The sequence below is a fragment of the Coregonus lavaretus genome (assembly GCF_964263955.1).
Source record: "Coregonus lavaretus genome assembly, chromosome: 4".
Taxonomy (NCBI): domain Eukaryota; kingdom Metazoa; phylum Chordata; class Actinopteri; order Salmoniformes; family Salmonidae; genus Coregonus; species Coregonus lavaretus.
The window spans coordinates 12,075,645-12,087,536 of NC_139991.1; the positions used below are offsets into that span (position 1 = coordinate 12,075,645).

The 11,892-nt window shown below is 41.9% G+C and overlaps 1 protein-coding gene across 1 annotated transcript in view; it reads right to left on the reverse strand.

Moving 5' to 3' along the window:
• The window catches only part of LOC311128201 (12S rRNA N(4)-cytidine methyltransferase METTL15-like), a 63,147-nt gene extending 51,402 nt beyond the window's left edge, over positions 1–11,745 (reverse strand). The window contains 2 exon segments of the mRNA XM_084160217.1: positions 11,041–11,294; positions 11,734–11,745. Of these exon segments, the coding sequence (XP_084016343.1) occupies positions 11,041–11,286 (246 nt within the window). The 5' untranslated portion in view covers positions 11,287–11,294; positions 11,734–11,745.
• Between the last annotated feature and the right edge of the window lie 147 nt (positions 11,746–11,892).

The window sequence follows — 11,892 nt, forward strand, 5'->3', positions numbered from 1 at the left end:
CGAAATGTAGAAAGGAAGCATTTTTGTGAACCGGTAATTCGTAACGTTTAAATAGATTTTCTGACGGTTTGGGGTCCACAGACCGATGCACTTCTATCTTAAACATTTGAATTGGAGACCGATGCGTATCGGTAAAATCGTTATATCCCTAATATTAACCCCCAAAATAATTTATCTTAGCTAACAATTATTACATACATATTTTCATAGGGTTGGCTCATAGAGATAGTTAGAGGACGCAACATTGTATATGTCCCATTATGGCGTCTGTGAGAGCATGGGCAGATGAATTGAGGCTAGCTCCAATTTGAAGTAGCACATTTTCTTCTTCTACTACTTCTATGGAGTTGGTAAACAAACTGAAAGGGTGCATACTGCCACCTGCAGTGTGGTGTTTGAACAGGTATGAAGCCAAGGTTGGCGATTTACTGCCACCAGCAGTTATGGAATGTTTGCTCACGAGTATAAATGATTGGCTGATCCCTCCTGATGACCTGGATGGAATTATGTGATCCTTCCTTAACCCATAGGAAGTCCCAACCAGTTGACTACTTCAAAATGGTGAAAGTCCTCAATGGCACTGCCCAATCTAAAACAGGCTTTTGAGTCCTCTATCCATCTCTATGGGTTGGCTACACTTCCAGGATTACAAGCTAGCTGGTAACCTACCTTGGAGGTTTCTCTGACAATCTGATGAGAATATGAGGAAGATATGTAATTTGCTGTAACTTGTCACTCTGATCTTAAAAGCACGTCTCGGCAGAAATGTTAAATTATTATTATTAATTTATTTTTATGTGCAGTGGCGGCAATGATTTAGCAGCGGTCATGCGCCGCTGCTAAATAAATATAGGGGAAACACTGAACCCCATACACCCCCTCACCCCAAAGAAAAACCTAATCTCCTGACAATAAAGGAAATGTTTGTGGACATAATGATAACATTCAATCCACAAACATAGCTGGAGATGTACTTTTTCAGGAAAAGTTTTCATTATGGAGATCTACTGTAATACATTTAAGAGAAATCCTCACTCAAATAATGCAGTTTTTGAGCCCTCATACAAACCCCAATCAAGGACATGTTGCAGGGATGAGTCATCATCTCAATCCAGCTGTCCACGGGGCATACATCTGATTAGCATACCCACGCTCACACACCAGGCGCAAATGTAAATATTGTAATAAAACCCTCCGTAATAACATTGCTCCCGTGTCTTGGAAAGCCTTTGCTTTGTTTATTTTTCCCACTTTCAGCAATATTGTATGACTGTGAGCAAGTACTCAAATAACAGTTATTAAAACAGGATTTCAGGTACAGCTTTCTAAGATCCTTCTACAGGCAGCCTCCCCTCCACTCTATTCTGTGCCTTATGCTCTCTCTCCTGCCATTTTCATCATTAGTATAAATATCATCCTCATTTTTGACAAGAGTAACCATCAAGGCAAATGTTCAACTGTACATTTTGATCTCAAGATATCAATAACTGAGGTCAAATTCATGGAACCTGTTGACAAAACAAGCTAATTCTGCACACAGTAATGTTCTCATGTGTAATGTATTCAAATAAAACAAACTGGCAAAAGGATACATTTGGCTGTGATATGATCAAAATGGCTATATTCACACATTATGGCCTTATGCCACTCATAGTTTGCATGTACAGTACATTGATGTACATGTATTTAAATGAAACTAGAGCCGCAGACTGTGTAAGATGAACGGGTTAAAGTAGCTCAACATGACAGTCTGGTGGAGCACCCACAAGGGGGTTGTCTGCTCAGCAATGCTGAACCACCTGGTGCTCTATAGACTCAGGCAGCCCATTTGGCTAATGAAGTCCCAGACTCTCTTTCACACCACGCCCCCATCACCACTATGAAATGGTCTACTCATGAAAGTAATGAGCCAGGGAGGGAGAGAGACTCTGCTGGCCACTGATAACCTCAGACTAAACTTGCAACCTTACGAGACAAGGGCTTAATATCTGGCCGTCAATCAGCCCCGGCGTCCCTAGCTGGAGTGTTTAATTACAAGGATAAATTATTCACCAGCCTCCTCTTTCACTACTCTGTGAGCCGAAAAACAATGGAGGAGTGAAAAAAAAACTGTGGCCATGGCCCACAGGGGGGCCCAATTTTACCCTTGGGGGACAGTTAACCCCCTGCTCTTGTACATACACCGAGTGTACAAAACATTATGAACACCTTCTCTTTCCATGACATTGACTAACTGACCAGGGGAATCCAGGTGAAAGCTATTGATCTCACTTGTTAAATCCACTTCAATCAGTGTAGATGAAGGGGAGGAGACAGGTTAAAGAAGGATTTTTAAACCTTGAGACAATTGAGACATGGATTGTGTATGTGTGCCATTCAGAGGGTGAATGAGCAAGACAAAATATTTAAGTGCCTTTGAACGGGGTATGGTAGTAGGTGCCAGGCGCACCGGTTTGTGTCAAGAACTGCAACACTGCTGGATTTTTCACGCTCAACAGTTTCCCAATTTGTATCAAGAATGGTCCACCACCCAAAGGACATCCTTTGTCTGTGGGAAGCATTGGAGTTAACATGGGCCAGCATCCCTGTGGAACGCTTTGACACCTTGTAGAGTCCATGCCCCGACAAATTTAGGCTGTTCTGAGGGAAAAAGGGGGTGCAACTCAATATTAGGAAGGTGTTCCTAATAATGAGGTCGTTCCACCTCAAAAAGCACAAGAAAGAGGTTTGACACCCACCATCTCAGATTGTTCTGAAATTGTTTCTGTTGTTATTAACAGATAAGATTTGTAAGTCGCTCTGGATAAGAGCGTCTGCTAAATTATGTAAATGTAAATAAAGATAGTGTATACTCGTTGATAGGGTGGGATTGGCGTAGGGTGCGGGGGGGATCCGTGGGTGGCTTTTGACAATTTATTTGGATTCCTCATGTCCTACTCACTGTTAGAAAAAAGTTTGGTCCAAATCAGATGTTAGGTATTTATTGAATGATATATGAATCCTATAAATAAAAAATTGCCAATTTGGGTGCAATCAATTAGCTTCATTTATCAGAGATGAAATTATATTGCAACAAAATAATGTTGCAGGAATGCTAATCTTATCTGTTCTAACTACGGAAATTATTTCAGAACAATCCGAGATGGTAGGTTTGAAGACAGTCATTTGCATGGTTTTCAGTTTTTTCACTAGGATTGTTTTCAGCAGCGGTGGCAAAGTTAGTGTGGGTGCGGCGAGAACTTCCTGCGAAGATAACATTTTACAGTTTTAAAGCAAATTTCCTGCAATTTTACACATTTTGCCATGGCTTATGCTGTGTTCTTATGCTATCTGAGTGATTTAAACATTATAACAAAATCAATGGGGGCTCCATGCCATGCCATATTTTAATTCTCCCTGACTGTCTAGTATTTATATAGTGATTGATCATGATCTTATACAAAAAAATATATATATACAGTGGGGAGAACAAGTATTTGATACACTGCCGATTTTGCAGGTTTTCCTACTTACAAAGCATGTAGAGGTCTGTAATTTTTATCATAGGTACACTTCAACTGTGAGAGACGGAAACTAAATCCAGAAAATCACATTGTATGATTTTTAAGTAATTAATTTGCATTTTATTGCATGACATAAGTATTTGATACATCAGAAAAGCAGAACTTTTTTAAATATTTGGTACAGAAACCTTTGTTTGCAATTACAGAGATCATACGTTTCCTGTAGGTCTTGACCAGGTTTGCACGCACTGCAGCAGGGATTTTGGCCCACTCCTCCATACAGACCTTCTCCAGATCCTTCAGGTTTCGGGGCTGTCGCTGGGCAATACGGACTTTCAGCTCCCGCCAAAGATTTTCTATTGGGTTCAGGTCTGGAGACTGGCTAGGCCACTCCAGGACCTTGAGATGCTTCTTACGGAGCCACTCCTTAGTTGCCCTGCTGTGTGTTTCGGGTCGATGTCATGCTGGAAGACCCAGCCACGACCCATATTCAATGCTCTTACTGAGGGAAGGTGGTTGTTGGCCAAGATCTCGCGATACATGGCCCCATCCATCCTCCCCTCAATACGGTGCAGTCGTCCTGTCCCCTTTGCAGAAAAGCATCCCCAAAGAATGATGTTTCCACCTCCATGCTTCACGGTTGGGATGGTGTTCTTGGGGTTGTACTCATCCTTCTTCTTCCTCCAAACACGGCGAATGGAGTTTAGACCAAAAAGCTCTATTTCTGTCTCATCAGACCACATGACCTTCTCCCATTCCTCCTCTGGATCATCCAGATGGTCATTGGTAAACTTCAGACGGGCCTGGACATGCACTGGCTTGAGCAGGGGGACCTTGCGTGCGCTGCAGGATTTTAATCCATGACGGCGTAGTGTGTTACTAATGGTTTTCTTTGAGACTGTGGTCCCAGCTCTCTTCAGGTCATTGACCAGGTCCTGCCGTGTAGTTCTGGGCTGATCCCTCACCTTCCTCATGATCATTGATGCCCCACGAGGTGAGATCTTGCATGGAGCCCCAGACCGAGGGTGATTGACCGTCATCTTGAACTTCCATTTTCTAATAATTGCGCCAACAGTTGTTGCCTTCTCATCAAGCTGCTTGCCTATTGTCCTGTAGCCCATCCCAGCCTTGTGCAGGTCTACAATTTTATCCCTGATGTCCTTACACAGCTCTCTGGTCTTGGCCATTGTGGAGAGGTTGGAGTCTGTTTGATTGAGTGTGTGGACAGGTGTCTTTTATACAGGTAACGAGTTCAAACAGGTGCAGTTACTACAGGTAATGAGTGGAGAACAGGAGGGCTTCTTAAAGAAAAACTAACAGGTCTGTGAGAGCCGGAATTCTTACTGGTTGGTAGGTGATCAAATACTTATGTCATGCAATAAAATGCAAGTTAATTACTTAAAAATCATACAATGTGATTTTCTGGATTTTTGTTTTAGATTCCGTCTCTCACAGTTGAAGTGTACCTATGAAAAAATTACAGACTTCTACATGCTTTGTAAGTAGGAAAACCTGCAAAATCGGCAGTGTATCAAATACTTGTTCTCCCCACTGTATGTAGTTGGTTTAGTCGTTTAAGTTTACACAGAAAACGTTTTACCCCCCCCCCCCACCCAAAACAAATCTACAAATTAAAAACCTTAATATATTTGTATCCTTTTTTTTGGAGTGGAGGCAACGATTTAGCAGATGTGGCCTTGATGTAAATGGTGCTCTTTACGTAAATGCATAGACAAACAGTTGCAGAAGTCACAAAAACAAACTGGAAAACAGCCATTTAGGTCATCCATTTGTTCACTTTTTATTATATTTTTTATGAACAGACTGAACTATAGATTTACATGTATTTTGTACCTATGTAACTATTTCTGCTGAGTAAGTTGAATCTCTGCAGTTCAGCACATACACTTTCCTGTCTCCCTGTTTTTCAAACAGCCGAAAGTATAAGGTGCTTTGATTATATAAAAGTAATTTCATTATTTGGCTAACAAATTTCATTGGAGCTAAATCACTCTTGTAAAAGGACATTGTCCTTGTTAAGTATTTAAAATTAGGTAAGGAGAAGGTGTAACACGGGAGGCCATTTTAATTCCACAAGGGGGAGTGTGGTGAGACTGCAGTGGCCGCCTTGTTTTTCCCTGCAAAAGCAATAGTGGATATTTCCCTGGACACCCAGTTGATGGCTCATTAATCTGCCCTGGCGGAGGTCCCCAATCCTGGCACCAGAGAAAAGGATTCCCCACACCTTGTCCTCACTCTCGCAATTCCACCTGCCTGGGCCAACCACTGACATGAGGAGGGGACGAGGGCCACAACAACGAGACGGGGATTCCTGGCAGCATAAAAACAAAGAAATAACTTCCTGCCCGTGGAGCCACCGGGATGTCCTCTGTGAGTGGGCGTGTGAAAGCAGGGGGAGGGGCAAAGGAGAAACAATCACCCACTATCAGTGGGCTGGTAATGAGGGATGCTGGAGGAGAAAATCTATTGCAGTGGTCGTGGGTGGACCTGACAAAAAGACAAAACACTCAACAATATCGAGTTCCGGGGCTGCGCGACAGGCTTTTAGTCCATACATTTTGAAAAGATGTCTATTTTCCTAAGAGTGATTGGGGAGGTCGTGAATGGATGAATAACTTGTTCAACTTGCTGAGAAAAGTAAAATCGTATTCTTTCTTTTTAAACATTGTATAAAAGCTATGTTCTACACTTGCAGAGAACACTTGTACAAGACAGTTTTCTTCATTGTTTCATTCAAATAATTAGGTTACAACAAAGGGAGTGTCAGGGATGATGCAGGGGGTTTCATCAACGCTATTAACTTAGCCTGAGTAATAAAGCCTAATTGTATCATCAGCCAGGGTGTACCACAGTGATTTATGATTAATGACTGATGGGCTAGGAACAAAAATATATTCTCTGTATGTTCCTAGCTGACGGGGCAGCCCTGACATTATGTGGTGATGCTGACTGACACTACCTTCTCTAGTGTATTATGATCAGTCGTTAAACTAATGACTTGCAAGTATCAAAAGGAGTGACAGAGTAGGGGGATACTGTACATTTTTGTACATCATGTGGACTTTTAAAATATGGCCATCCTATTCATCCATTTCAAAATCTTAGTGGCACTTTGTTAGTGTTACCCATCTTCTGACACCTTCTTCCTTTGATTCAATTGGATTTATTTGAGTCATTTCCATAGCAATAAGCAGCCAGAAATCCTGTCCCTGCATGTAAAGAAAATACCCTATCCTCCAGCTACTCCTGTCTTAAGTAAAGTAATAACCTCCAGGTCAGGAAAAGCCTGATTCTGCCCTGAGAAAGGATATCCTTCTCCAAGCCCCCTACCTCGACCGCCGTCTTCCCACATCACGGATTATAAATCACGCTTTAGGCCTCACACTGCCCATTATTCAATTAGCCAAATGCTACAATTGCATCAAGATGGTGAAGACAATTAGGTTAAAATGGTTATCCGGCTCGCTAAGCACATCCATGTTCAAGGTGAATAGAAAAATATTCAATTGTACAAACTGTAATCTTTTAAGAGCTAATTTGGTGGTTAATGAGGCCAATCTAGTTTGGGTAATTTATGGTTGATGGGAAGGGCAGGAAGGCCAGCAGGAGAGCAACTCTGTGGCTGCTTGAGATAAAGCTCATTTCTGGAGTATAAAAAGGTTTTACAAGGTCCATCTCTACACTTATCAACTATCTCTAGACTGATCAGCACAATTAAGACCTAAGCCCACAACCTTATCGTCATTTTTGTAAGGAGTACAATCACTTGTTATTTTAAGGGCTGTGCATGTGCAGCACTACTAGCCCTGACAGTGTGAGAAATATCACAGTGTAACTAGTCCACCTGTGTAGATATCTGCGCTGGACTTCATGCGTGGGAAGCAGCGGGCCGCTGAAAGGCTGCATTGCCATTTACCCACTTTGGTGTAATTGCAGCGTTTGCTCTCAGATACCCATCATCTCCCTAAGTGCTCCATTCATACACACTCTGTTTAGCCTGACAAGAGCAACTACGCAGGGTTGATTGCTTTACAATAGCAGTTCAAAATATTAATCTGACTCAGTTCAGTGATTTAAGTGAGTATTTGGCTAACATGGAGGGTGGGTTTCCTCCCCGTCATTGACTTGTCAGTGAAACCCCCACTTAAACAAAGAGGGTCTGTGATTACACTACCTAGCTGCTCTACAGGACAGCTGATGGAAACAGAGTGCAGACACCTGATTGCCTGACTGGTTCAGGAACAGAAATGGTGGGGGGATTTCACATGGGGAATCGCTACCATAAGGATTTATATTGTAAGAGCGCTTAAGTGTTTACATGTCCTGTCATTACTACATGGAAATGGAAACACAAAAACTAAATTGCTGGTAGCTGTTTATTTATATGTATACCTTGACCAAGGCTGCACTTAAAGGCTATTACATATAGCCTAATAGACCACATGAATGAATAAACATTTTATTTATTAAGAGCATGTTTGTGAAACCTTACATTACAGTTTATAAACAGTTGCCATTGTCGTTGCAATGTTCCAGCGAGCTGTCTGAACATGACGCATTTGAAATCTCCATCAAAGAGAAATTACAGTAAGAGCTGGATTCAATCAAACATGCCAAAGTAGGCTTAGTGTTTATGCAGTTTCTGTTTCCACAACTAGCCTACTTCCTGCAAACACAAGTGTCTCAGTCTGAAAGTTGAAAAGGTAAGATGGATGTGCAGTACCCAAAAAATTCTGCTAGTGTATTTGAGTACGGGTGAGGGGCCTGAGTACCCCACTGTGTATATACTGGAATGCTGGTTTGACAATGTTGCTACGAGTGGAATTACAGCATCACACACAGGTAAGCACAACTGTGACTACTACTGTTACTACTACATCCCCTTTTGGCCTTTTAAATGAATGATTCTTGAAGAATATACCTTATAAATTCCTCAAGAGCTTAGTTCAACTGTCGTACCCCATCAGAACCCAAAATATTGCCTAAACTTGCTTGTAAATAATGTCATTATAAACACTGTATGGCCTAAAAACATGGTTAAAACTCTAATTTTGCATCATGGATGGTCAGTCCAGCCATAGCTCTGTCTATGAAATTGAGAGTGGTTACATTTCTCCAGCCCCAGCCCTCAACATTTTACCAAAACAGTGGCGGGGTGTTATTTTATTATTGTTTTAACAGCAGATTCCAGCTTTAATGTAAAGTATTAAAGCTTTTAATTATTGTGCTACGTTGCCGGTCTTCCAGCTTTTAATATGTTTTATTTCAGCATTTGGGGTTGAAGCAATTTACAATATTATGGTATTATATAAAGCAATACCGTAATATACAGTACCAGTCAAAAGTTTGGACACACCTACTTATTCAAGGGTTTTTGTTTATTTTTACTATTTTCTACATTATAGAATAATAGTGAAGACATAACAACTATGAAATAACACATACGGAATCATGTAGTAACCAAAAAAGTGTTAAACAAATCAAAATATTTTATATTTGAGGTTCTTCAAAGTAGCCACCCTTTGCCTTGATGACAACTTTGCACACTCTTGGCATTCTCTCAACCAGCTTCATGATGTAGTCACGTGGAATGCATTACAATTAACAGGTGTGCCTTGTTAAAAGTTAATTTGTAGGGGTCTTAAGGTAGGGTTGGTATACAGAAGATAGCCCTATTTGGTAAAAGACCAAGTCCATATTATGGCAAGAACAGCTCAAATAAGCAAAGAGAAACGACAGTCCATCATTACTTTAAGACATGAAGGTCAGTCAATCCAGAACATTTCAAGAACTTTGAAAGTTTCTTCAAGTGCAGTTGCAAAAACCATCAAGCGCTATGATGAAACTGGCTCTCATGAGGACCGCCACAGGAAAGGAAGAACCAGAGTTACCTCTGCTGCAGAGGATAAGTTCATTAGAGCTACCAGCCTCAGAAATTGCAGCCCAAATAACTGCTTCACAGAGTTCAAATAACAGACACATCTCAACATCAACTGTTCAGAGACTGCGTGAATCAGGCCTTCATGGTCGAATTGCTGCAAAGAAACCACTACTAAAGGACACCAATAATAAGAAGAGACTTGCTTGGGCCAAGAAACACGAGCAATGGACATTAGACCGGTGGAAATCTGTCCTTTGGTCTGATGAGTCCAAATTTGAGATTTTTGGTTCCAACCGCCGTGTATTTGTGAGACGCAGAGTAGGTGAATGGATGATCTCCGCATGTGTGGTTCCCACCGTGAAGCATGGAGGAGGAGGTGTGATGGTGCTTTGCTGGTGACACTGTCAGTGATTTATTTAGAATTCAAGGCACACTTAACCAGCATGGCTACCACAGCATTCTGCAGTGATACACCATCCCATCTGGTTTGGGCTTAATGGGACTATCATTTGTTTTTCAACAGGACAATGAACCAACACACCTGCAGGCTGCGTAAGGGCTATTTGACCAAGAAGGAGAGTGATGGAGTGCTGCATCAGATGACCTGGCCTCCACAATCACCCGACCTCAACCCAATTGAGATGGTTTGGGATGAGTTGGACTGCAGAGTGAAGGCAAAGCAGCCAACAAGTGCTCAGCATATGTGGGAACTCCTTCAAGACTGTTGGAAAAGCATTACAGGTGAAGCTGGTTAAGAGAACGCCAAGAGTGTGCAAAGATGTCATCAAGGCAAAGGGTGGCTACTTTGAAGAATCTCAAACATAAAATATATGTTGATTTGTTTAACACTTTTTTGGTTACTACATGATTCCATATGTGTTATTTCATAGTTTTGATGTCTTCACTATTATTCTACAATGTCAAAAATAGTAATAATAAAGAAAAACCCTGGAATGAGTAGGTGTGTCCAAACTTTTGACTGGTACTGTATGTGCAATAAGGCTACACCCTAGATAGAGCCTCTCATTGTGCAGTGACTAGAATTACATAAAAAATCCATCTAACACTTGTTTTAAATGGCAAGCTCTTGGCAAGCTTTCTTGGGACAGTTGGTCAATGGGCGGACAGTGAAGGAGTTACAGTAAGAGGCGCTAAAGTTCAGGCAGAAGTGTTGCAGGCAGCACTCTATGTCCTGCCAACAGCCTTACGGTGGCGCAATGCCTGACTAAGTTGTTGACCCATGGCCCCCACCTGCCCTGTCCGTGCAGCATCTCTCGGCCACCCAGGGGGCCCATCAAGTCTCCCTCCGCACTGCCCACCAGAAACAGAAGGCCTTTGACTCATGCCCATCTGTCCTGGTAGTATGTAAGGGAAAGCCAAGGTAGTGGGATCCTGGTGACTTAATGTGCCCTCTCAAGAGAAGTAGCCCATCTTATGAACTGAAAAGTGAAGTTTGGCCACAAACAACCTTTCAAAGAATGCAGATTTCCCTATGACTCATCATAGGGGTAAAAACTGGCAAAATGCATAACAAACCTTCCCTGCTGTTCCATTGAATTTTTAACCATCAAGGGCTCACTAAGAAAAGGTGGGTCGACACACACACACACAGCGTGTTAGAGAAGCAAGACTTACCTGGCCAGGTTGAATATCTAAGCAGCGGAGCACTTCTTTAAGCATGACAGGTGTGTGCAGTGTCTGTTCAGCCAAGATGGTGGAGTCCTCTTTACGTCTGTCCTGGTGACCAGGCTCCAAGGGAGCAAAGCCCGAGTAGGACAACCTACTCCCCTTCCATGGCTGGCTGACTCTACAAGCAGCATCAAGACCCACTCTCCATGATGATCTCAAGGTGATACAAGCAGACACATGCTGGCATGCCATGGTCTGGTCTGAAGAGAATTGGAAGGGGACATGATGAGAGTACATGATGAGAGTGGCATGACAAACACACAGCAGCTTTATAAGATACTGTTCTAGCTAATGCAATAACGGCCACTAATTGTGGATGACAGAAAGAATGGTATTAGATAGCTACAATATGTAGCTAACATAAAAGATAAGCCATTGATCCGTTATTTCTATTTAGTTATCCAGCTACAGTAAATTGTTAGCTACTTAGCCAACTACACAGTGATCCAAATCAAAGTGGGCTACAGGGCACCTTTTTACAGTAGAGTTTTGTTTAGCTAACTTGGCAGCTACTAGCATTAGACAGCTACTAGCTAGCTATTCTCAGGCGCATCTTCATAAAAAACTATCGGGAAAAGTGTACGGACATGTGCGTTCCGTTCAGCTGTAGTAGCTAGTTAGTAGTTTGTGTTACAACACCTTGAATAGCTTGCAACTGGACGATGCAAATTGTACTTAGGATATTGGTCTTGACGCAATAATGTTAGCTCTGTGCCAAAACGGTTTCAATTATATGATACAAACCAAATTTGCTAGATAATAGCTGGCATACGAACAGAGTTTTTAAACCACTTCTTC